Source organism: Betta splendens, chromosome 24 (genome assembly GCF_900634795.4).
Source record: "Betta splendens chromosome 24, fBetSpl5.4, whole genome shotgun sequence".
NCBI lineage: Eukaryota > Metazoa > Chordata > Actinopteri > Anabantiformes > Osphronemidae > Betta > Betta splendens.
In genome coordinates, this window is record NC_040901.2 from 11,001,567 (window position 1) to 11,029,028 (window position 27,462).

The 27,462-nt window shown below is 50.0% G+C and overlaps 1 protein-coding gene across 2 annotated transcripts in view; it reads right to left on the reverse strand.

Annotated features, from left to right (window-relative positions):
• Positions 1-27,462, reverse strand: part of fut8b (fucosyltransferase 8b (alpha (1,6) fucosyltransferase)) — a 49,140-nt gene that overhangs the window by 11,298 nt on the left and 10,380 nt on the right. The window contains exons 1-5 of one of the 2 annotated variants that reach the window (XM_055506545.1): positions 21,413-21,651; positions 8,657-9,211; positions 4,073-4,191; positions 3,026-3,188; positions 585-699 (exon numbers count right to left, since the gene is read on the reverse strand). In XM_055506545.1, the coding sequence (XP_055362520.1) occupies positions 585-699; positions 3,026-3,188; positions 4,073-4,191; positions 8,657-8,859 (600 nt within the window). In that variant the 5' untranslated portion in view covers positions 8,860-9,211; positions 21,413-21,651. Of the gene's footprint in view, positions 1-584; positions 700-3,025; positions 3,189-4,072; positions 4,192-8,656; positions 9,212-21,412; positions 21,652-27,462 lie in introns of those variants that run through there. The other variant, XM_029141689.3, reaches the window with a different exon arrangement.

Sequence of the window (27,462 nt, forward strand, 5' to 3'; positions counted from 1 at the left end):
CTGTCTCCGCCCAGACAGACTGACTGGGTCCTCTTCATCAAACTCACCAGCTCATTAATGCCGCAGTGCCCCGGCACCAGGAGAGGCGCCGGGCCGTGGGGTGAGCGGCGGCGCCCTGGCTACGAGGCTGTTAGCGTGTGGCACGTCCACATAAGCCTGCGCGCTTTGCCTCTGATTTGCATTTACACATATGTGAATGTGCTGAGCTGGCGCTTTTGCAAATCGCCACGTGCGTCTGTCACCAAACCACTGAAGAAGAAATGAGATTCCTACTTGTCACGTCTGACGGCCTACAGTACTTGTCACAGTCTGCTATCACCCCCCCTCCCCCCCACCTGCTTTTCCTGGAAACTGATGCTGACAGTTACGGATGGTGCAAATGAGACATGCAAGTGTGAAATATGTTTCATTTGCAAACATTTGCATGAAGCCTCACAATGTATTTATGCACGTCTACATGTGAGCATGCGCTCAAAAAAAGGTGGCTAAGCAGCAGGTGTGTGTGTGTGTGTGTGTGTGTGTGTGTGTGTGTGTGTGTGTGTGTGTGTGTGTGTGTGTGTGTGTGTGTGTGTGTGTGTGGATACCTGGAGGTATGTGATTCTGTTCTGGACCAGATCTGACAAGTCTTTAGCCTCCTTCACTCTCCACTCGCCCACTCCGTCCGCCTGGCTGAGGTAGTACAAGTCCGTCATGATGGACCTGCAGACACAGACACACACAGATCACTGAACCCACCCAGTCATACAGACTCTGTCAAACGTATTTCTGCCGTTATTGCATATAGATATCTGTCACTACATTGTATTGGGTCCAACTCGCCATCACCAGAGTCACACGACACAGTTTCATCAACTAGTGGCATATTTATTTTTTTGGCTCCTACAAAGAGCTGGAGTCTACATCAGGACCACAGCAATCAATAATTAGGCTTTTTGGCACCACCAGAGTTTTAGCATTAATGTGATGATAATACGGTTTCAAATTTTCAGCAATAGGATCAATAGAAAAAAAAGACACTGGGTATTTCTAGATAATGAACTATAGTATTAAACACCATTTTATGGCTGGCTCCCTCCTCCATCTAGATGTTTTGCGTTAATTATTTCAGTCCCGATAAGAGGCCTGTCTTCATCCTATTCATTCCAAGCACCTCTGTGACTCACAGGACTGCTGTGATCATGCTACTGTATAGTAAACATGCTGTGATGTATGTACGCCAACAGCCGAGAGCTTTCCAAGGCGGCCCCTGGCTTCAAAAAAGCTCCACTAGACAGCGTACGTGAGCAGAGCATCGCCGGGACTCAACATGCTTTCAGGATATTTATAGTAAAAAATGTCATTTCTGCGATGACGACGGATGACAACAGCGTCTTTCTTTTCTGGATTAGGTGTCACACGCGCCAAATATCGTGACCATCCGCTCATAATAAACATGCCCGAAAGCTCTGAAACGGTACGTTCAGCTGAGGGCAGATACAAACACACATTTACGCAGGCTTAATTTATTACTCACTGCTTTGACCCAAATCAGTCAAATCCTGTGTGACTGAGGGTTTGTGTGCATGTATAGTGGAAAAGAGGAAGTGGGTGAAAGCTTTTGGAATCGCCGGGGTTTAGATCTGAGCCACAATCACGTACAAACACAAGCTATTTGAAATAATAACGCATAATTCAATATACTTTTCTGCTGAGCTGGAAAAGTGCGAACCTCTTACGGCATTAATAAAACATCCAGTCAGTGCACGGGTGAGAGAGAACAGTACCTGAACACAGCTTTTCTATTTCTGCAGTTTTCTGCATCTGTCGTTATTCACGCATTCCAAAAACGGATCTCCCAAGATTTATAATCTAGATCTGTCTAATTGCATGAAGCTGGAACGTGAAGACGCGAGAGCCTTATTCATTCATCTGCGCACAGACAGACAAGCTGTGTGAACTGCAGTGAGGCCGTCTCCAGAGAGACATTTAGACCCAGTACAACATACTGAACAGAAGATGGAAAAAAAAAAGATGGTGGTTATTGCTCAGGCCTGATGTGCAGGTACAGTACGAGAAGCCCTTGTTTTAGGTTATTACTGCCAAAGGAGGCTCAGCCCGTTATTAACTCCAAGGGTTGGATTGCTTTTTCCATTAGCACTTCTAATGGTTAGATGTTCAATAAAACCAGGAAAGATTCTCAGCGTCCATGTGAAGAGTGCAGCGCCGTGATTACGGCGCCGTTCTCCGCAACTAAGACAGCTTAAATCTAAATCTGGAAGCACAGCTGTGATGGATATCAAACTCCGCTCCTGGGAGACCAACTCCAACCTGCGATGGAAGGAAACGCAGACCTGGCAGCAGTGCGGCCCAAAGAACCGACAAATAGCGCTGTAATGATCTGTGTGTGTGGTTTATGCGTATCTAGAGGCGATGCATCACTTTGTGTGCGTATGAACATATGTTGTCTGATGCCGCATCCACAGATGAGCCATTACAAGGTCCCAGGTCAACGTCAGAGCTTGTCACCCAATGTCAGGCATTGATTTGAATCAAACGCTTGATTGCTCTTTCTGCCTCTGGCCCCAAGTCGACCGCAGCACATACAATAAATCCTGGGTATTAAGAAATTTAGAGCATAAATGCACGTGGAACTCCTGTATATGTGTGGATATGTGTGTGTGCACATCATTGCTTATGCGTCTGGGATGAAGAATTGCTCTCTGGAAAGCTGCTTAGGCAGAAGTGACTAAGACAACGGGTCCAGTAAGCTACTTCGGAGGGATTACAATGAGCCACTTGGCTGAGCGACACCAGGCCGCTCTTCATTCAGCTGCGTGAACTCGACCGTCTTATAAACCGAGGGCGTGTCTGCAACCTTTGCCCTTCGTTTAGCAGTAACTACTGCAGGTGGTGCTTTCAAGTCCAGGTCAACACCAGGATACAACCTCTTTTATAGGAGGGCTGACTCAGCGTATTTACCGTTCCCAGTGAGGCTGTTTTTCCACTTTCCACCTCCTTCGAGGCGTCCGAGTTAATATTTACCCACCGTTCCTGGTGTCCCAGATCCTGCAGGAGTGCGTCCGCGTATTTCTGCCTCTCGCCGGGGTCAACGTTGGTCAACTTCTTCACCTCGCTGCGAACGAAGTACCAGAACTCCTTGACGCCGTTCTCCACCCTCCTCCGTAGCTCCTCCTGAGTGGGCCCGGGGCCTGAGGAGAGAGGGCGGGCGAGAGAGAGAGAGAGAGAGAATAGGTGGTGTTAACATCTTGGACATATCGCTTCAGGGAACAATGGAAGATAAGATGCCAAGGGGACATCAGGAATGTGAGTGAGCGTAAGCAGCAAACTCGCCGTGCGTTCAGGTTTTGATAGAACTGCTTCAATTCCCTTATTCATGCTTTATCCCAGGGTGCTGCTCTGACCTCAATAAGCAGAACTTGGTCAATGCTTCTCATGCTTGGCTCTCTCTCGTGTGTTTTCCTGGCAGTTCTAACAACAGGAAGCAACTCTACACCCCCATACGCGCCAAACAATATGGCGTAGCTCACATGGAGAACACAGCTGCTCTCGTTTCTATGGGGGGGGGGGGGCTCAAGAAGGAGGATAAGGAGGATAAGGAGGTGCTGGTGGAGCGGTTCCGTCAACCTTCCTACAGTATCTCCACACTCCTTTCACTCCTCCCTCGGTGGAAAAAAGACGCTCCAGGGTATTTTTAGCTTTTCTTCCCCTGCGGCGAGATGGAAAGAGTGACCCTGTGCTGCCCTCCACGCTCACATCCTCCTTTATTTTCTGCCTTTGTCTTCTTTCCTCCTCTCTCTCTTTCTCTCGTGTGGGACACTCACACCGCGACTCCTTCATTCACACATTTCCCCACTCACCTAACAGCTTTCGTGGCCCCCGTGACCACAGCTTTCAGCGGCAAATACACGCGTAACCCTGCGTGTCCGCCATCACCGCTGAGCTGCTTAGCCGCTGCAGGCGAGCTCACAACACTGGCCTCCTGTCCATATATAGTCAACCCCACACCTTCTAAATCAATCCTTTCATATTTCCAAGCTCGGTGCCAAATCCTTTCCCGCAACCGCGTACTAACCGTCTCCTGTGAGTTTCTGGAAGCTGTGGATCTTCTGCTTGGCGCGGGTGAGCTGGTCCTCCAGGGAGCGCAGTCTCCCCGCAGCCAGAGACCCTGCGTCCGCCTGACCCTCGGGTATCCTGAAGGAGCAAGACACAAAGAGAGGATGTGAGGGGTCCGAACAGTACAGATGTCCAGCACATTATTTAGAGGATATGTTTATTTCGAACGACCTTATCCTGCTCTACGCACAGTACGATCTGTTGGCAGTGTAAATAAAAAGTAAACCATTTAAGCCATGTGACAGCTGCTCCTTTATCTGCTGGGACAGACACACTCAATGATTTGTTTCGCTGAAATGTGCCCCATTAAAAAGCGAAGACTATTCTCCTTTGGTCAATAACTGTGCGAGTTGTACGTTTAGAGCTGGTTTCTAATGCAGGGCCCGCATGGCTCCCAGTTTAACTCTTAATGGATACAAATGTGATGCAGCCTGGGTCATAACATACTCATAAAATTAAGCTCCCAATTAAAAACACACCACATGAAAGCATGGAAGTGTGGTAAGTTCATTAAACGCAATAATAACACTGGACTATGGCTATTTATCAGTGGCCACAGAGGAAATTCCCTCTGACTACTTTCCCTTTCAGTCACTTTATTCTGGTTCCTGTGGTTTCTGTGTTTGTTGTTGATGAATCCGAGAATTACCGGCCTCGCCCTCACTTAGGTTGGAGCAGCTTTACCGGGCACTTAACACGCTTCACCTTAATGCAGCGATGTGTCGTGCATTAAGTGCAGGCACTGTGTGATTTAGCGATACGAGCTGCACATTTCCACGTGCCGGCGGTGATGAGCCGCTGTAGGCGCGTAATGAGAGCGGCCGAGTTCGAAGCAGCCACGAAGAAAGGAGAATCAGCGCCAAATCTATTCTTCTACATGAAACTATTAAAAATGGAATATGCCGGAATGCACGGGGGCATTGGTGGAGCGCTGCAAAGGCCATGTTAACGAGCCATCAAGGCATGCAAACCCAATTTGCTCCCTGAGTGAGGAACATCAGTCGCTGCCAGGCATAAAGATGAGACTTTTAAAGTTGCAGCAGCCCTGGTCCCTGGGCAGCCCCGGCCTCCCACTTCACTGAGCACTAACCGAGCGCTGTGCATCAAAGCCGTGGAAATAACCGAGGAGAAAAAGAGGCGCTGTTTTAACCTATATTATGTAACCACGCCGCGGCGACGCCTCAGACCCCGCTGTGGTACCGCAGATATTCCTGCCGCGCGCCTGCACGAAATCCTCTGTTCTGTGAAATCCGCGACACGCTCGTTCCTGCCGTCTGGCACAGTTCTTTTGAAACAAGACCCAGGTGCATTTCCTTCCTTTGTATGAACTCCAGCATCCAATCTCACAGATAAGTCTGTTCAAACATCATTCCGATTCGTCTCCCAGAGGCTGAACCTTAACCTACTAGTCACACCACTGTACAGGAAAGAGACCCGTTTCTCCCCATGACATCATTTCCCCGGGGTCTTAGGAGCTGCTGAAACTGTAACACAATGCAACACAATATCTCCTTGAACCAGGCAGAAGAAATAGGCCAGAGCAGCACAGGCTAATGAGTAGAGACGTGCTACAGAGGTTAGCTAGCATGCTCCAAAGAGACAGAAACTGTTGAGACACGGCGCTGCTGTAGACAAAACACATCCCCGAAGAAGTATGCAGATATAAAAAAAAGCCCCCCCCACACACACACACAGAGGAAGGAGGCAAACATCAGACGCGAACACACAAATGATCCCTGACGGAGACGAGGCAGCTGGCTTCCACCGCCTCTTAATCAAACGGTGCAGGAGCAGCAGCCAACCAGGAAAAACACCGACTCGCGGGAAAGTGGGGTGGGAGGGGGAGCGGCCCGGTGGGTTCAAAGTGGGGGCGGGCCCCACCAGCACAATCAGGTGAGGTTCAGGACCCGGTAACCAAGTCCTCAGAACAGTCAGAGCTGGTTGGAGCCAGTGGAACAGCGGGTACAGAGAAGAATGAACCCTCCCCCTTTTTGCCCCCTCCACCCTAAAACGTCTATTTTTTTACTAGACTTTGAATACGAGCCAGTGATATCATATGCAAAAGGGGCTACGTGTAGATAAGCTAATGCTGCTGCAAAGCGAATTATAAAGCACACAGAAGAGTAATTGAGGTCAGACGTGTGCATCATTAAAAGACAATTCCACCGAAGCATGGAAAGCCCTTGTTTTATTTATCCACCCTGTATCTGAGCGCACGGAGCCATACGTGGACATTATTCTACATCTGAAATTGTTTCATCAGTCAAAGGAAATGGAGCTTCACTGTGTTCCATCATCTGGGTCCCGATGTTACTGTACAACAACACTGAGCCAGGCTGAAATTATTTACTGTATCAAGCAGATCAGCGCTGACTTCTCTTCCCCGTCTCTCCTCGCTGCTTTCTCGGTGCCATCCATCACGCTACCCCCCCCCCATCACTCTGCTGGCGTGCCTGCAGGGGATCGATGGGGTCCTCATCGCTCAGCCCGGCTGTCGCTCTCGCCCCTCGGTGCCGGCGCGTGTCATCCGTCTCTGCAGGAGGCGCGGCGTCGCGCTCGGGGCGAGCGACGGCCGCGGAGGGGGCGGAGCCACGCGTGACCACGCGCTCACCTCTCATTAACGCGGCCGGGTGATCGCCGCCGCCTGACAGAACCACTGGGCCCAATCTGTCGACCAGCCAGGTGACACAGACTTAAGCCTCTGATTGACAGACTCATTAAGACCCCACAGATCATTTTAATAGTAAGGGGAAATATCATCGATATCCTGCACAAATTTATTTATAAACAAGACACTCGTCTACAAACCGTGTCACGACTTTATGCAGCGCAAAGCGAAGACGACAATGTAAACAAGAGCCCTTCATGTAGATAATGAATGCGCAGCGCTGCACAATAAGCCGTTACACGTTCATTTAGTGCTGTGGAGGTGTGATGGCACTAACCAAGTTAAAGCCTACTCTGAGCCATAAATCAGTCCTGATGCTGAGGGTTTCTACGGTGTAATAACTCACCACAAACGTGTAATAATGTCAGTTTTATGGCTTTAAATCTCTTAGAAGCCACTCATAAAAAATGAATGCGCTAATGTGAAGGTTAGGTGCTTTGGATGGAACCTTCTATTATCTTTTGTCAGCAGGATGTCTACAAAGAACTGAACTGTCTCTTCTCTTGCATGCAACACGGGGAGGTCCGTGTTCTTTTGCCCGAATCTGCGGAACAGGGACGAGAATGGAGCTGGGCACGTCTGTGGCTGGCTCATCGGCGAGCTGCGGGAGTGAGCTGTTACATAGTCAGTCAGTCTGTGGCAAGTGGCGGCCAGAGTTCTGGCTCGGCGCCACGCCTCTGTCAGCAGTTTGGTGGCAGGGCGAAGGAGGAAGGAGCTGAAGGAGCGAAACGAGGAACAGGATGAGGAGGCGAGAGGGGGGGGGGGGGGGGGTGATGGGCAGCTCACTTACAGCCTCTCTGAGCCCATTAGGGCTAATGTAAAGATGAGACAGTACAGGAGGAGGCGGCGGTGAGGTCGTCCCCCGGGCGGCGAAGCTCCACCTGTCCTGCTCCCGGATGCTGGAGCTCCGACCGGCTCCAGGCGACGCCCCAGTAAGCGACTGTGGAGCCACGGGCCCGGATCAACAACCCACCTCCATACCCAGCAACCAGCAACAAGCGTGCAGTGTGTCGGCCCCATCTGGACGCTGGTCGCCTGAAAGCTGCACTTGTTTCCTTACGCCGTGAATTGCACCTTTGTTCCCGAGCCAATTTTACATAATGACAAAAGCGAGGGGGTTTAATCAGCGCTGTCTGTCTGAAGATGCATATGCATCAGTGTTTTTATGACGGGGGCTGAGCATCAAAGTGAATCCGGGCATCACAGAGGAGCAGCGATGGCTCCGTGGTGACGGGTCGCACACCAGAACCCCCTGCACGCACACGCACGCAGGCGCAGACACGCACGCACGCACACACACGCACGCACACGCACGCACACGCACGCACGCACACGCACGCACGCACACGCACGCACACGCACGCACCCGTGAATAAGCTCAGCGCAGAGATAAGGACACGACCATCTGTCTCTCTATCACACACAACCGGAATGTGTGAAACATGCCGAGCGGTTAATGGGCTCGTACAACGTGCCGCTCTCCGCCAAAATAAAACAATAAAATCTGGTCAAGTGTGTGTCGGTCCATCTGTCTGTCTGCGGCACGCGGCGCTGATCGGCTTTTGATGAAGCGCCGCGGCGCCGCTCGTCTCACTGTACGCGCTCCGGAGACGAGACGCCGCTTTATTCAGATGCTAATTGAAATTTCATAATAACTTAAGGAACAATCATCGCGCCGCTAAATTCTGGTGTTTGTCAAATTACATTGATTAGACGACGAGTGAGCTCGAAGCTGTAATTAAGATATGCCTTTTCTGCCCAACCTTGGAACAATGCACTGTAGCGTTTGACTGGAAATATACTGATAGGAGTTTTTTTACACACACTTACTGTATTGTTGGAATTGAACTGAAAGAAGGTCTGGCCCGTTGTTACCTGAGTGACTCAGCCATGCGCCGCAGGTCTTCATTCTGCTGCTTCAGCCGCTCCAGCTTGGCCAGGATCTTGGAGAGCTCTCGGCTGGACCTCTCTGGGTGCTCGCTGTCCCTCACCAGGTGGCCGCCGATGTAGAAGAGGAGGGTGCCCCAGGCCAGCAGCACCAGGGTGATCCAGCGCCACGAACCCGCCCAGGGCCGCATGGCGCCAGCACTCCCGCCCGGAGACGCCGCTCGCTGTGCCTTTACCCCCCGCCGAGCCGCCGGCCTGCCCGCCGGATGAGCGCCCGCACTCTGTGCCCCGTCACTACAAGCAGCGCAGTGGCAGCCGTGGCACTGGCATCTCGGCAGGGGCGGTGGATCACGGGTGGTGCAGGGGATGCGAGCGTTTGGGACTCGGGGAGGGAAAGCGGCTCTTTCTCCGGGAACCAAGCTGACCTCCTGCGTGCGTGCTAAAGCATGGCGTTGGTGCTCAGAGGCCTGCTATGCTCAAGGTGTCGTCCGAACTGTCTCTCTGCTTCCTTCCACTCCCACGGGACTCTGTTAGAGATGCATCCTGCAAAGAGGAAACAGGAGCGAGTTAGTCCAACAAAGTTTTGTCTTGCAAATATTCGGATCCTGAGGGAGGAGCGAATGTAAAAGCCCCCGAAAGGTCAGACTGGCTCGTCAAATACCTGCGTGCATGCGACACACCTCCTACAGCGCCGTGGAGGCAGAGCATTAAATAAGGCCGACACCAAGATGCTGCTGACATAACCCTGTCTCAGCAGCCTGCAGGATTGATCAGCATGACACTGCAATTTGCATTTTCATTGTGATGTGCAGTCCCCGAGCTTCTCTGCATTGCTGTCGAGGCAGGACGGGGGATGTTCAGCGTCCTACACACACAAACACGCACACACCTTCCATTTCATTAACTGAGCACTGACAACCAGACGCGAACGCGACACACTTCCAACATGTTCTCCTTAAACCCAGCAGATAAAGGCTGTGTTCTTTTCGTCTCCATCACCAGCCGCTGTGACAGAATACGACATCGTCAAGGTGAAACGTTGAGCTCAACTGAGCAGGGGGAGCGAAAAATCCCTGGATCATCACTTCCCCCTAATCCCAAAGCAGCGGGGGAGAAAGAGACGGATGCGTGCCACATTTAGGAAGCGACCTTCGCCGTCGACTCCCCCCAACAACGCTCCGCCACGCGAGAGGAACGAGTCGCGTGACGGGATGGAGCCTGGCAGGTGTGTGTGCGCTCGAGTGTGTGCCAGCGGAGGCGGGAGGGTGCGGCTGACTGACACATCCCGGCGTCTCTGGCTCCCTGCTGGGCTTCGCCTGGCGGCGCAGAAGTGGGTTAACGGTAGCACTCCGTGTTTATCGTGGCAGCAGTGGAGATGGAGGCCATAAACGGTGCCGCGGCGGAAAACCACAGAGGCCGCACGCAATCACAGACAACACAGAAACCACTGAAACAGTCCTTTCTGGCTGAACGCTGTGTGCAGGCGTTCCCTCCTGGTGGTGACTCACCTGGGCCCACGCGAGGGTGGCTCCTCGTTACGCATGCAGCACCAGGATGTGCTGAGCTGTGTTTTATTATGGAAAACAGGAGGCGCGAGGGGAGCGCTCCAGCAGCTGATGCAGGAGGGGGGACTGTGCTAACAGGCGCGGAGCGCGTTGTCCTGCTTTTAAGTTAAAACGCGTCATTATTCCTCCCTGCACCCGGACGACCTGATAGACGTGAGAACAGGAGGCCGAGAGAGAAATTTATGCACAGCAACTACGACGATTTGAATCAGTGGAATCTCCTAATGAAAGCAGCCGTGCGCTGTCCTCCAGCTCTGCAGGGATCTGTGAAAAGTCTGAGAAAACAACCGCGATCCTGTCAGATTTATCTTCAGTCATAAAACAAAAGTCCAATATCTGAAAGGCCTGCAGTGTTATAGACATGGGAATGGGAAATAAATGGAAGAGAAAGTCCCATAAAGATGTTTGGCTGCATTATGGGAAGTGTAGTATTTAGAGTTGTGCTCCAGCTCAGAAGGTGTAAAGCCTGAAGGACTGATGGTTAATTCAGTTTCATAATTAAAGTCGTCTTTATTAACGCGCATTAAAGCTGTTATCAAATCCTTTCAACTGCTTCAGAGAATGAGTGAGGAAGGTTTTACTGTACGACGGCTTTTCAGCGAGCCTTTAAGCTCAGCCTTGGCTGCGGCGAAGTGGCGAAGGAGACGGGAAAAGAAACGCGTCGGATGTAAAGCGGCCGCTTTATAACGCGGGGAATGACGAGACGTCCGTGGGGCCCTGTGTCAGCAGAATGCGCTCAGATTAAAAAACAACCTGCACTGCAGTTTGTGCCACTGATGAAGATCATGAAGTGAAATATGCAGCCGAGCACCGGGTCACATCTACCCTCAAGTCAACGTAAACAACTGGCGACATAAATAATGGAAATTATAATAATGCTAGTTAGATAAATAAATAAAGGAAGCTCAGTGTGGCACAATCATTTCCAAGTCCGACTTTGTGACAGATTTGCTGACTGCTGGGTTTTTTTGCCTTCGCCCTCAGCCTCATAGGGAAACAACAAGCTTTCAGACCCTGAGCTGCGGCTTCCCGTTCACCATGCAGTCCTGCTCCTCCCACGTCGCCCCTCACCTCGCTGTCACAGCAGCTGAGGGGACGGCAGGTGTAGCACATGTGGCGCTGCGGGGCTGGACTGTCAGGGCTGTCACATAATGCACCCCCCCCCCCCGGGCAGACGCCCCGAGGGGGTCAGTGGAGAGGAGCTGTTTGTAGCTGCTGAAGCTTCAGCGTGACTCAGGCCACTGCGGAGGTCATCTGTCAGTGGGCTCTGGTCTCCAGGCACCGAGCGCCATGATGCCGGGCCCCGCTGAATTATGCATGAGGCTCATCTAGGGACGTACAGCAACACAAGCACTCCAGATGTGGAACAACAGGACGGGAAAGTCACCTATAGCATAAATAAACCTGAAACAATGCAAATGTTGGAAGGAAGAAAAAAACTTTACCGTATTTGTGCTGACTCGTTTAAAGATGTTGAAATGAATTTTGAATTTTTCCCTTCTAGCACTTCTCCACTGACATATCTTCGCCTTATGCACCTGTGAGTCCACCGTAGGCAGACCTTAGAGGTGTCTGCACCAGAGTACAGGCAGCACACTCCAAGTCCAGCTGCAGTTTACTTCAACTATTATTTGCCCAGCGATGCTCCAATGAATCGGCTACAAATGGCCTCTGAGCCGTGTGTCTGCCTATATTCCAGGTTGAATCCAGAGAACTGCCGGCTTCTGCTCCAAGTTCTATGAATGCATCACACAACTGATCAGAGCACGGGGTTGACACAGTTCAAAAACGAGCAAAGATACTTAGTGACAAATCCGACAAAGACGGAAAAGAGAAATCGGGATGTGGCGTTTATAAATAGATGAACGTGTCCTGGCCTTGTTTCAGCAGCAACAGGGGAAAACAACACACACGTTTCAGGAAGGATCTTAGGATTGTAACCCAAAATGTTTTCCGCCACGGGAAGCAAACACATTCAGATTAAATGTAAAGTGACTCCAGGATTCCGTTTTTTTTTATTTTTATTTTATCAATGTGAATATCAGCAAACGTCTGACTCACCCCCGTTTGCCTCTCTGTTGGCTCAGAGCCGAGATGTGGAGACACCCTCACCTTTCAGGGGCGCCCCGGTGTTTTATACGCGCGTGTGTGTGGCTGTAAGTGGATGTGTCATCCGGCACGGCTCACTGAACACACACACACATGCAGAAGAGGCGCGGTGAATATTTCATGAGCTGCTGTTTATTTCACAACATTGCTAAGCTGAATGCGCAGGAGTCCATTAACTTGGGCTAAATGGCAGGGAGAAAGTGCAGCGTGAGGAAGGGGAGGAAGGCGGACTGGGGGAGTAGAGGTAGAGGCCACTGGCTGAGAGCAACAGCAACAAAGCCCAACGCTGACACGCAGCCAATCAGGATGCATCCTAGAGCCGTGTGTGGGAATTTAGGGAATTATCAGATCCAAATACAGTATGTGAATTTACAGAGGGAAGCGATTCCGGAGTCGAGCATCAGCGATCTGAGCAGTGCCTCCACTCCAGCCCACCTCACCTCACGGCAACCCTGGGATTAAGTGCTGCAGAAGTGGCTAAAGGTCTCCCTGAAGCTCCAGCCACGCAGACGCTGAGCCTGCCTCAGCTTGGTATTCAGTATCAGAGCTGAGCACACAGCCTTTCCTTCAAGGTTATCTCTCTGAAGAATTCGCTGACAGCGGGATACACGTGCGCGTGGGCTGCGTGACACACACACACGCACACGCACACACACCCTTCGTGACGTGGTGCAGTGGAAGGTGCGTGTCCCGTTGAGCTTCCGGTTTGGGCAAACCAGCTTAATTAGGACGAAGGGACACGCGATTAGCAGTAAAAAACATAGATCATGCTGCTTGTTTTATGGCTCTGAATAAAAAAAACGTGGTGGTGGGCGGAGGCGCCACATGCCTGACACAATCTGGCTGCCAGCGAGCGAAGGTGGATCTCAGGAGCTCAGACGTGGGCAAGGACACAGTAGTAAATCTGTGTCAGTGAGGGTGATGAACTGGCTCTGCCTGGATCAAGAATCACAGAAAGCAGAACAAACATTAGGAGTCACAGTCTGTGTGTGTGTGTGTGTGTGTGTGTGTGTGTGTGTGTGTGTGTGTGTGTGTGTGTGTGTGTGAGAGAAAGGCTTTGACAGAGTCTAGAGCGTGTGCAGCCTGAATCATCCACCTTCAGTCGTATCACAAACAAGCACACGCACATGCACACCCACACACACTCTTCCTGTCTGGTCCAGTTTCTGTTCCTCGTAATGAGTCTCGATGACAGCTGACCTTTCAGGCCCCACGGCGACAGGGATGAGCTGGAGAGGTGGGCTCAGTGGGGGGCGGTGTGGGGGGGGACGTTCATGGTGACCCCAGCCTTCGTTCAGTCGCTTTGCGGTGACCTGATGAGTGACTGAACACGCGAGAGAGAAGGGAGAGTGACGGGAAGAAACCGAGGAGGAGAGAGAGGAGCTACTGTTACACTGGGCTAAACTGTGCGATTTTTATCATGTGAATATGTGGTGACGCATAATATGATACGCCTGGATCCAGTGAATATTACAATCAGACCTTTGAAACAAGACTTGGAAGCGGTCAGGCTCACATTGTGATTACATCTCTGTGTAATGTCGCTGCAGTCGACAGTAAGCGCTGGATGAAAAGACAGAGAGGAGAGAGAGCACGTCCTGGTTCACCCTCAGCCAACATGGCCGACACACGGCCAGGTGGAACATGACGACCGGGCAGCAAAACAAAAGGAAACCGAACGAGAGGGACGGAGTGTGACGCCAGCTCACCGAGGAAGACTCAGCTGATCGGGGGGCAAGTCGAGTCAACGCAGAAGCGATTCCCACATTCTGGATGATGCTGCTAAAGGAAACATGGAGCGAAACCAGAGCCAGAATGAGTGGAGGAGAGGAGCAGCGTCCCCGAGGCCCTCGAGTCCTGACTAATACAAAGACACAGCCTCTCTCTGCTAGATTACCTCCAGTGTCTTGCCTTCAAACCTCCGCTCCTTCCCCTCCATGACCTTAAACTCCTCACACTGCGGCAATAATGAGTGACACGTTTATTTATCGTCTCCTCGGGCTTCGAAAAGCAAAACATTTTCGCCCGACGAGCGAAGAAACGTCTGGGGAATGTGAGCGACAAGTCCCGGGAAGCACAAGGAGGCTTCGCCTGCGCCAGACTTTGACTCGTCCCCCAATCTCACTGAATGAGGAAGCAGCTGTTCGGACACCACCACAGAAGAAGACGCCCCCTCTCGACAGCCTGGTCCTGGTTCTGGTCCTGGTCCGTCTCAGTCTTCAACGCGCAGAAGCGTTGAAGCCGACTTCCACGTTAATAATTCACGAGCTGAGATGGGCTCCGGCCTCGCGGCTCCACTGCCGAGGGCTCCATCCTGCTCGTCCGGTTGCTCCTAACTCAAATTTCCTCCTCCTCATCTTTTGCAGATTTTTGTAAGAGCTTGACATTTAAACCCAAACCCACTGGGACCTGCCTAGAAGAGACTTGGTTAAGCTTGGAGCAAATTTTCCATTTAATTACTTTGCTTTGGGTCAGGATTGTTGAAAATGTTAAAATACTTAGACCCTCACTTAATGATGGGAAATTACTTAGCGGAGGTGGAATTAAAGGAGAAGTTGCTCGTGGTCTTTGCTGAGATCTTCCTCCCCTCGCGCCTCCATCTTTGTTCTGCACCACAGCAGCTCCCGTGCTTCCGCCCTATTGACGGAGCGTCTCGTGCCCGTCAGGTCGCGTTTTCCGCTTCGGGTCCGTACTCATCTGCTCTCGCTCCGACTTCCCGCCCGTCTCTTCGACTCTGCGTCTGCCGATGTGTCGGCTCAGCACACTCGGATACTCCTTCCACTTGATATGACCCATTTGTGCATCTGTTAGTTAATGTAAAGGTTTTTTACTAGTTCCATGTGCTGTAGTGTGCGTTGGATTTATTTATCTTTACCCGGTTCAACTACAGTTTATTGCGGTGTTGCTGTCATCAGACTGACAGGATTTTGTTTTACTGGAGACTAATCGCATCCACTACATTCAGCCTCGACTCGCTCGTCGTGGATACAAGGCCGGTTGTTAGCATAATGAAACAGACAATTACAGGCTACAGTGCAAACATTCCCTCTGCGGCTCTCCATAGCAGGCGGCTTGTGTCATTCAGGCTCGGCCCTAAATGGTTCGATACCGCATTCCTCCAGAGGACAGCGAGGAGACAAACTCAGCCTGACCTTCGCGAGGGGGAAGTTTTCTCGAGGTGATTAAAGATAATACTGGCAGCGCGTCGTCGCTGACCTCTATTAGCAGAGACTGAGAAGCAGGGCCCGTTGCTCAAACCGCATTAACAGCACATAGAAAAAAAAAACCCTCAATGCACAAGCCACTTAATGCCGAGCTGATGCAATCGCATCACACGTTTCTCACAAATAAAAGTCCAGTGTCACTTCCGTGAAGTTTTAAAAACGCTGCTGACTGCGAAGGAGAGACTAAACACTTGGCTCTTCGCTGGCAGAACATTGTGATCCAGCTGAGGGCAGCTGCATCCGTCTCTTAATACAACATTAAAAACATGTGAGCCCCCCCTCTCCACTTGTGAGGATCTGTTTCTGTCCTGCAGAGGCATCAACTCTTTACTGTGACTGCGCTTTAGGGCCGTACGTGTACATACAATGGTCTGTACACAGTGAACTGTATGTGCGACACTGCCTGTGCATTGTAACCATCCTGATCAGGACACAGGGAAATCCATCAATCTTCCTCTGGGGAAGGCACCACTTTGCAGGACGCTCGGCTCTCTTTTATAATAATTGCGCTTGCAGGTCTTATTCTCTGGGTGTATAACCAGTCACTGCACACAGCTGTCATGTGTCGAGTGGAAGCAGCGTGACTGACACTCATTGTTCAAGACTGAATATGCATTTCTCCCTCCAGGACTGACGTGCACCAAATGAAGGACATTCCCAATTGATGGCACCTATTTATACCGGAGCTAGAGACTCTCTCTTTATTTCTATCAAAGTGATTTGCTGAGGTCCAGAACTGGAAAATCCAACACTGGGCAATAGGAGAGAGTTGCGCTGAAATTCCAAACCCTGAGTTATTGAAAATATCTTCTAGCCTGGCCAAGTTTCCATTAAAGAGTGGAAAAAACCCCAGTCTTTCACTGCAGAAATTATGCATGGGAACAGGGAGGGGAGGGGCTTGGGGGTACTCCCCGGCACCAAGGTTAGATCACAAACATAATCAATAATGCACTGCCTATTGTGTTTCGCACTGCAGTCAGCTCAGTTCCATTCAAGTCGATGCACACCGCCGGAACCAGCTGGGCCTGCGCTAAGTCAACAGTCCACATGAAAGATGGGTCTCCTTGAAGGCAACAACAGTGGAGGGAGCAACGCAGGGGATGAGGGGATGATGGCCCGAGCAGATGAGAGGGAACCGAGGCAGACTTGGCAGGAGAACGAGGCACAGAGGGAGTGCCCGGTTGCCACTGCTGCAGATGTTGTTTATCAGTCTTCACACAACATTGCGCTCCATCCGCAATCCAGCAAAAGGAATGAAGACTCTGGCCCCTGGCCGACGCTCGAGATGGTAAAATAACGATAATATTAACAACAGCAGCTGACATTTTGAATGCTTCATGTTATCCATCTTGGTACACTTCTATTGCCTTCGTGCAGCAGCTTAACCACACTAGGCAAACCGAGCTACCAAACGCTTCTTCAGTATTTAATCTGGCCCCTGACGTTTTCTTTTTCAACTCTGCAAAACAATAAAGCCTTAGTCCTCCAAGTTCTGTCTTATTAGGCCGTAAACGTGCAATTTAATGTGCACAATTATCCATTCAACATCTGCACCAACAGTATATATCCCATCCACACTGGGGCCATGCGCTGTTGACAAACCAGTACTGTATATGTTACTGCTGCCACTTTGCCTTTTAAAGCAGCTTCTGAAAATTGTTCTCATGTGCAAACGAAAGATAAATGAAGATCCTCTGAACAAAACAGAACAAATCAATCACTGGAGAACTCAAACATCACACACATTAGAGAATTTGTTTCATGCACTAAAATACTACAGGTGAGGCTTGTTATTATTCTATTTTCTACCTGAGATAAAAGTGAACATTTTTTGATTGTGATGGAACATCTTCTCCAACAATGCCCATTACAAAAAAGGTAAAATGATTCAACACAACATTACTCACATCCGTAAATAAAAGATCCTGAACAACGTAAACCAACAAGGTACATGCTATAAAGCTAGTGTAGCGTTGGTCGGATCCCCAGGCCGGGCAGGATGCTCGCTGGATCACGTGGTAATAGTTTAGCTTGGTCTCAGCCTCTCCGGAGGTACAAATATCCTCCCCCCTCCTCACGCTGTCGGATCCGATCCTCCCAGTGTGTCTTCTGCGGTGTCTGCTTCTGTTCCCCTTCCTGTCGGTGAGTTGAGGGCCAGCAGAGGGGAACGGGCTGCCAGCGCCTTGGCCTGGTTGCCTGGCTCCCCACAGCCTAGTCATTACTGCTGGCTAACAAGCAAAAGCCGGGGACGTCTGTGGCTGCTCTTCCCTTAACTAACAAAGGGAAGGACCTCACGGGTAACTGCGGTAACAGCAGCAGCACGGAGGCGCAGGCTCCTGCTGGACCCGTGATGTTGCCTTCTCATTATGTGCTGTCTCCATAGAGAAAGACACACACACACACTAGGATACAGGTGCTTTCAACTAGGCAGTGTGGGGCTACAGGGGCGGAATGGAAGAAACGCTACATACACAGCATGTCACATGCCACTGCTTTGAATTATCGCCGCATAGTGATGCACGTGGTTGTATACTAATGCTCAGCTGGATGCCGCCATGCACCTTTTATATCCTTGTGTGTTTGTGTTGGTGGACCAACAGACAAAAACGGGGCATTGACTTGGTTTGACTTGAACCCAGAGGCTCCATCGGACCCATGGGTGAGAGGCTGGAGTGAACGCAGGGCTCATTGACGTACACGCTGCGACTTTTAAACAAGCAGAGGAGGCTCTGCGCCTCAAATAGTGGGCGCGATGTGGGGCCAGCGTTGAATCTCTTCATCGATGGCCAGTGGAACCACCTGTTTGACAGCTGCTCTCATTGATCCCCATTCCCGTGTCCATACTGAAGTGAGCCGAGCTTTGGCAGGCGCTTTGTTGATTTCATTTAGTCAGCTCAATATCTCATCTTTGCGCAGTAACTCTATTACAGGCTAATGAGACTAACGTTACCTCACTTGCGCTGGCGAACTCACTGGACAAATGTCTTCCCAAGCTCATCATCCTCAGCAAACATGCAGCAGTTAGAGTTGATTATCTCAAACATCGCATAAAGGCAAATATTATCACAGTGCTTTTCATATGGACTTTATGACGACCGTCTCTTTACAGCATGTGGACAGATAACGCCGCAGTAACAACTAGAGCTTTCTTGTAAAGTTCTATTCTATTCTATTCTATTCTATTCTATTCTATTCTATTCTATTCTATTATATTATATTATATTATATTATAACCTGTAATGCGAGATGCTGCAATTCTTGTTTAAGCAACTGCTTCTGAAAACCCCAGACTACAGGAAAAAGCGTTCCAGCTTTTCTCCATTCAACAGGGTTCAAATCCAATTTAGAGGCAGGAGTTTGGTTTTCTGTGCGAACAAACAGTGATGATTGAAAACATAAAAACGTACGACTGCAAAGTTCAAACTCTTCCGAGCAGAAACGCGAGTAGCACAAACAAACGCAAGAGCCGGGCTGCAGGCCACACTAAACCGCCGAATTACAGCGGCCCGGTTCAAGCCAGCTGCTGCTGACTTCGTTCAGTGGGTCACACACGAATGATAAACCGTACCCCCTAGGTACCTTTTCACCCCACATGCAATCAGGTCACATGACCTACAGTGGATCCCTGACAGATTGCACTCACAGACCTGCAGCTGCACTGAAAGCTCATCTTTGACCACTGGTAATGGGTCCCCAGGGGAGGGATGGAGCGGGGGGTGGGCAGCCAAGCTAATGCTGCTCTGTACAGTTGTAAACTGGCTCACTCCCGTCATGGGAATGATTCCCACCTACTGCCCCCCCCAGCTCTACCACAATGAGTGCTGCAGCCAAGGTTACTCAGGTGTGGGAATGGGAAGAAACGGGAGGGAGGGGGCTTTGTTTACAGCATTCATGGATGAATGGATGCACAGGTACTGTAACAATAGGTGATGGAAGCATACTGTATATTTGACATGAAGTGACAGTAAGCAGGATTCTGGGAAGCTGCAGATACGTCTGTGCATGTTTAAGCAGAGCAGATGCTCGTGGAGCCCAACAGACTCTGTGGAATGTAAACTAGCCACTGCACCAGAGCCCGTCACAGATCCAACACGATACCCTTCCCCTGACCGACTCGGCACACGGGCCTGGCCCCCCTGCACCACCTCGCATTCCTCTTCCTACGATGAGGCGCTGCGTCTCAAAGAATGTTCCGATAAATGCAGTTTGAACAAAGGCGAGCGGGCGCTTCCTATGCATCATCGTTTCACAGCTATCTGATACCCAGCCGCAGCCGCAGATGACTGCCCAAGGGAAGGTTCAGTGCTTTAATCTAATCTGATGACAAATGATTCGATTAGCTTGGCCACTGATTAACCTCGTCCTCTGAGTTTTCTGCAACTATAGCTGAACAAGTCTCATGCCTCCCCCGTCACCACGCCCCCTCCCAGCTCCCGACATTTGCCTCTACAAATGTCAGTGTTGGCTGCATGTGTCACTGGCTTGATGCATTGTGTGTGTGTGAGTGTATAACAGTGGCTCCACTGCAGCCATGGCTCACCAGCCATCTGCAGCCCACTGAGGGACACATGATGATGACGGCTGAGTCACCCATTAGCCCAAATTAGAGCCATCCTTCCACCATTCAAGACAGAGCCGCTGGCGATGCCACGCAGTCAAAGCCATTATGGAAAACATGCACTAAACTGATTTTGTTCTGCAAATACCATTAGCTGGTGGCCCAAGATTATAAATATCTGAACTCCCCGATCTGACGGAGAAAATGGGCTCGAGAGGGGAACCATGTTACGAAAATCCTGCATCAATGTCATGGACGTCTTCGCTGGTTGCCAGAGGCCAAAGAAAGCACGTAATGGCTACAACAAGCCAAAGAAGATGAAGAAACCGAGACAAACAGTGGCGCGAGAGGCCAGGACCCGGCTGCTGGCTGCTGGGGAGCGATGTCGGTGAGGTAAGCGCGTCAAAGACACAACATCCAAAACACAGAAACCCGACATTTCAGCAATCAAACCTGATAAATGCTGCAGGAGCAGTTTAAAATCTAGGTGAAATTGAAAATTTGGAGTAAGTGCTCTCTAAAATGGCTGCGATAACAGCGAGCCACGCTGCTCAAATGGCCTTGGTTTGGTAAACAAGTGTCCGGCATGTGGGCCAATTTGTCAAAACAGCATATTCACTTCAGTCTCGCAGAAACTGCCGTTTTCGCCCGCGTGCCTTATTTCCATTCGCTCGTGTTGCCGTTTCGCCACGAGCGCGCCCCGACTCTCCCGCCTCCTTCACCATCTTCTTTACTTGAGGCTTCCTGTCGAATGCCAACAACGGTTGCCTAGCAACTCAATACTCGCCCCGCAGAAATCTGGAAGATTATTATTTCTTTCCGAGTTTCACATTTCTGAGAGGAAGGGAAAAAACACACATATCTTTGTGATTTCAAGTTTACAAATCCCTGCGGTGCGCGACCAATGGTATATGAAATGCACAGTCCTCCATCACATCTACAGAGGAAAACAATCGCAGGGACGCTGGGGAAATTTCAGGGCACGTATGAATTGGAATAGTGGAAGAGTAGTAATAAGCCAAACAAACATAGTGGTTGTAAACAGCATCACAGATGATCTGTGGTGGATGTGAATAAAATCAGATCTCAGCTGATACTTCACAAATATATGAGCCTTATTTGAAAGCATGTGAGACGGGCCTGGGCCAGGTCAGGACCTACTACGACGACTAGAGAAGCCATTTAATACATACAATACATACACAAGTGCATTGGTACTGTAGAATCAGAAAAGCTTTACATTAAGTTTAATACTGAGACACAACATCCTCACGGAGCACATACTTACAGAGGATATTACTGCATTTACCGGCTCGTCATCCTCAGCTGTTTAAAGCAGATACGAAAGGAGCCGAGTCCGTTCGGTTCTTGCCGCTTTGGTTCACTCAGCCAAGACGTCTACTTCAGTAGCCACCTGCAGCTTTGAATAATGACACTGAAGTTCCATATTTCAGCTGATTTGTGGTATTCCTGTCCAAATTCCCGGACTGTGGACATATTTCCTCCCTAAGACTGAGCGTGCGCCTCTGGCTAGCCGGTGGTGTGGGCTGAACTCTGGACTCCCAGTAATATGTCATTTATTCCAGACAACAAAGGCCCTCTGTGATAAATACCACTGGGTGGAGACTCATAATACACAGTGTCAACAGTGTGGTAATGTATTACACTTTGGTCCTTGTAGAAGGGTTGGAGGCACAGACACTGATGAGGATGGGCTCATTAAGCCACCAAATGGAAATCTGTTGTACCATAGACTCAGGGAAGCTGAGTGACTGCAAACCATGGAGCAGTGAGCTGCTGGTGCAAAGCACAGAGGCTTATATTACCCCAGTCGACCACTGGGCTCGTTAACCACAAGGGAAACAAAAGTCAGTCAGTGCACAGGAAGTACAAGTGAGTTTTTTAGGGTTTTGCAGATGCAGAGAAACGCTAAATCCTCCTGGTTTTGGCTGAGGTCGAGTGACTGAAGGTCCTTTTTCACCACTAAAGCAGATTATTTAAAGATATGCTAATCTTAATCGAACTGCTGATTGTAGGCAGCCCAACAGTTAAGTCTAATCAACCACACCAATTAAAGTTAGTTAGATTTTGTAGACTTTTCCTTTTTCTCTAGTGGAAAAGAGCAGAAGAAAACAGCACGCTCTGACGCGTAACGGAGGTAAAGGCGACTGAAGCAGCGCTGCCGGAACCGTGCCGCGTTCAAGGTTGAGAGTGGCTTCAGAACTCATTACGTGCTACTATAAGTTAATTAGAAATTAATTGGAGGATTATGAATCGACAATTCAGGTGCAAAAGCTGTATTATGAGACCAACAAGAACTGAAAGATTCTGAAATGTGCTCAAGATCAAAATGCACATGTTTAACTATTCTGCAATAATTCAGACATGTTTCTGCTATCTTTCTCTCTCTCTGCCTGGAAAGCACTTGAATCCACATTTTTAGTGAAACTGATCACGCAACGTCTAAAACGACTTTAATTATGCATAGGAGAGTTGTGACACTTGCACCAGATACATTTGAACATGCAACATCAAAACTCCAGTCAGGGTATAAGTGCACCAACACCGACAACTAGCGGGGCCTGATCTTTTCATAATTAATGATGTTCTTCGGAGACCTAAATTAGTCTGCTTATCTGATGTGGGCTCCATGCGTGGCTGCTTATTAGGAACATGCCATATTCAATCTCATGAGAAAAATATGAAAACGACAGGGATGAAGTATTATGAAGGAGCAGGTTTGCATTAAAGCAGGGTGTCCCAAGTTCACGTCAGGTCTCAGACAGAGTCTTATCAATGTCCAAATGCAGCGTCTGCACCTACAGGTGGATATTAGCAAGCGCACGCCAGTCTCCGTCACCTTGGGCGTATGCGCTTATGCAAATATTTATCTGAATTCACACTTGGCTTGATGTGACAAGAGCGACCCAGTCTTGAATGACTTTGGATGCAAAATGGTAATTACTCCTGAACCAAGCTGGAATAATGAACTCGTTAGCATGCTCAGCCTCCTGGAATCCATTACCCGGCTCGACGCCACGATGGAGCAACACCTGATCCGCTTCCCCTTTCCTAACTTCTCAAAGGGACACACAGCAGATCCTCTAATGGGACTAACTGGTCTTTTTCCTGCTTCCTGTGCTCCCAAGAGACTAAACACACACACCCTCCAGGGAAAATATGATCTGAGGATATCAGAGAAAGGATGAGCTATTGTCACAAAGTGCATGACAGTTAATCCTACAAACAGGAATGATGGCTATTAATATCAATGCCACTAATTGGACACCTGAAAATCTTTAGACAGTGATTTGACTGGTCCTGGAACTATTTCTGCAACATAAGTGCTCTCCAGGGAACGTCACACATGCCTAAAAGGACAAATCCTGCTCATTATGAAGCCGGCTCATATTTAACTTTTTCTGTCAATGAATCAAATAAAGATATTTCAATATCTTAAGACATCTACTGTAAAATTGTGTTATTTAATTTAAAACATCAAAGAAAACACCAGGGACCTTGGAGATGAGTGGATGACTAATCCCTTATGTAAAATTCCATCAGCGTTTAAACTTGCATTTTGAGATAAATCCCAGTTTCTGTTGCATGTTAATAAAAGCCGAAATGAAACAGGAGGAAATCTCTTTCTTCCCTTTTCTGCTTCTTTCTTTGAAAACTTCTTACACTTTCAATGTGAGGTTTTACTGTAAGTATTTTCGATGCTATGTTCCTGCCAGAAGGCAGAGTGTTGCTAAATAAACAGCCCCCTGCTCTATCTCTGCTTTGCACAGACCTGCTTCCTCCCCATCCATCCCTCCAGGCTGGGTCAAGGGCAGATCAGGGACGTCACACCTCCAGCCAGCGTGGGTCCTTTTTATCAAAGGGGGGGGGGGCGCTCACGGCTCCACTTTTCCTGTTTGTCCAGCGTTTGAGCCAATCACAGCCTCCAAACAGGCTCACAATCAATGCACACATTGCTGATTACATTTCAGATGGGTAAACATTTGAATGACAGTACAAACAGACTCAGCACTGTGACAGACCCCGCACTGTGCTTCCCCAGGTCTGTCGCCACCGCAGCGGCTGTGGATTTACGATCACATTCTGCCACGACTGAGCTTTGCCAGTTCATTGAAAGGCCTGATATCGAAATAAAATTGCTTTGCTTTAATGTTGGCATTTTACGACTACAAACTAAACGGCTAAAAGCCTAATATCTGTAAAATATAGCGCAGCTTTTAACAGGAATAACTTAGCACCTGGATGTGAGAAAGTTTTATTAGGGTTGTGGTTTATCTTCAGGACCAAAGCGTTTAATGGAAATAGCGGGGCAGCATATGGGTTAAGGTAATGGCTCTGCATGTTGAGTAGAAGTGGTGCTAAGCTGAGGCTATCAGAAAGTCATCGACAAAGCAGGCCTGCTGCTGCATCTCACTCATGCTAAACCTCTGCAGCCCCATATCTCCAGCTCTCCTTTTTCCACTCCCCTCTAAGCACCCATCAATTGAGGCAGTGAAGCCATCAGTGCCCACGCTCAGCCCGCCTGTCTCATTGCTTGGATAGCCACATGTGTGTGTGTGAGAGCTTTAGTGACGGAGGGTGCTTATGTGTGGAGACCCTTGATTGGACTCTACAGCAGAGGCTGGGGCATTAATGAACACTGCCTGTCACAGTCCCAGTCCTCTCTGCAGATTTTTCACCCATCACTTTGTCGCGATGGATCAGCACAGCCCGATCTAAATGGCTTCTCTCTCGCCTGCCTCTCTCCAAAACCCGCTCGCTGACTGGGGGATCACCTAGATCGGTGGAAGCATCTTATCCTGGGCCCTCACTGGCCCCATTGCCCACATAACAGTGCATGTCACATGCACAAGCGTTGACGGGGAAGTTGCTGCAACACTTTGTCGTTTGTCGCGTCTCGGACATTTGCAAGAGATCAGTTCTCAGGAACGACAGTGCAACAGGAAGCACCCGGCCACATGGTGTCACCCCACATAACATCCTTCCACTCCACATCAGGGAGAAGTGCTCATTACCAGATGCAAGGTTACAGTAGAAGCAGGCTTTTGTCCTCACTCCCATGTTTTATTTAATGAGCCCGGGGTTGGTTTGAATCGATTTGCATGTGCTTGTTATGGAATCACACAGCGAGCGCCGCTCGTGCCCACACGCGCCCAATATAGGGACATTTCGATTTCATTTTTCGCTTGGCTTGTCTGTCAGTTTACACAAGCAGAAGGACCATGACTCAATTTTCCACCAAGGAGGACGCCGGCGTCCCTTCGTTTGTGTGCAGCCTCGTATCAAAGGCGCGGCGCGCGTTAGCATGCGCGCTCGTGTGATCCAAGGTGTGCCGTTTGAGGGGGAGCACACGTTCTCCGGCGAGGGGAGGCTCTGAGGGGAATACTGCTGATGCGCCCGCTCTCTTCAACAACAGGCAGAGAATGCTGAGTGAGGGGACGGACGGAGAGGAGGGGAATGAAAAGCCCTGAACATCTGCAGCCACTTGGAATTTGTCTTTGGTAACAGAAAAATGAATGACGAAGACATAGAACTCTCTTGTCTCCGTCCCTTTCAATCTGACAACGGCATGAATACAAATGTGGCTCATACCGTACTTCGCAATTAATAGCCCACAGGGCAGAAATGTGTCCCACTTTGATGATGTCAGTGCTTTGAGGAGTGAGGGACAGGTCACTGCTCGCGTCACGGACATCAGAGGCCCTCAGCACTGCGGCGAGATGTCAGCCCGGCTAGCGTCACTGCCGTGTGATGGGGCCTGGACAGACGTGCACGGGGCCAAACGTGACAAGGCAAGCAGAAACTAGGATGATTCAACCCTGCAGTAAGGACGGAGGCAGGCGGAGCGAGACAGAAATGCGCGGAGGAGGGGAGGGCGGAGGCTGAGGGACGGGGTGGAGGAAGGATACGCCGAGCACATGGCAAGAGAGACGGTGGAAAGGGAGGGGAACAGAAGGGAGAGGGCAGGGGAGATGATCATGATAGGGACAACAAATGAATAGTTGATATGTACAGTAGAGAGGAATTCACCAGGGGGGTGAACGTATTAATGGAGAACAGCGTGCAGTGAATGGAGGGCATTAATGAAAAGCGGAGCTGCTGGGAACACTGCCTTTCAGAAGCTGAATGAGTGAAAGGCCCCGCGACAGGATGAGAATTAAAGACGAACAAGCGGCCTGACTCCAGGCTGGAGAAAAGGGCTGATGTTGACCGCGGCTGGCCAGGCGTTGCATCTTTTATGATTCTCGGTCCATCAGAGGATCGATCAAAGGTCAAGGCAGCCAGTCAAGGAATACTCCGCATTGCTAAACCTCCGCTCATGTACCATGAATGTCAGCGAAGCTGTGCCAGAACCCCCGTCATTGAAAATTTTGTACAGGCGTCTTCCAGTTAATTTAGAATCGTGTACAGTACTATACGAGAGGGCTGTAAGGAGGCGGAGTGCTGTGTGGGCTAAAGGTGTAGCTGAAAGCACGGCCATCTGGAGGGCTGGTGGGAGCGAAGGACCAAACAGAGAGCCGGCTGCCACCTCGCAGCCGCACCTCAGCTCCGGCCGGGCCGAACCACCGGGGGCGGGCGATGCGGCATGTCCAGTCATTTAAACTAGCTTTATAGCACAATCCAAACATGATGACTGAATTTCAGTATCCTTGCAAACGTCCAAGCCTCGCTCAGTGAAACCAGTGATTACTACAACAAAGCATCAGCGTCTCCTGCAGAGCCTGAAGAACGGGACATGAGGTTGGCCAGAGACGCTGGACGGGCGCCAGCACACGGCAGTGAACACGGCTACAGCTGAAGCGTTGTTGTTCATTTCACTGTTCGCGCATCGCTGCTTACATGAGCACACTCACTGTGCATACTGTAGATTAGCATGCCGCCACGTTTGACTCCACCGCTTTAGCCTGCTTTGACCAGACAGTCTGGCCTTATTGCAGGCAACGCATTAACAAACACACAAAACAACACTAATATGCACAGGAACACACACACCGAGGCCCCGTAGCAATAAACCTACTCTCCTTGCTTTCAATGTAATGTATGTGGTTTGTTTGCTGGCTTAGTGCTAGCCAGCAGCATTTCCCTGATGCAGTCAGGCGTAGCTCGCACTGGACACACACTCTGTCAGTGGCAGTAAGCAAGCTGAGGAGCAGCTGAGCACCAAATCTATAGCTCCCACAGGCCGGAGGGTGTGGACAGGGGGCCGCTTAGGCCACAGTTGCGTACGCCGGGGTCACGGGGCAGGTGCTGGGGTCAAAGCCCTGGCTGTCAACTTCGACAGGCCGAGGGAACAAGGAAGAAGTGGAACGGCCTTTA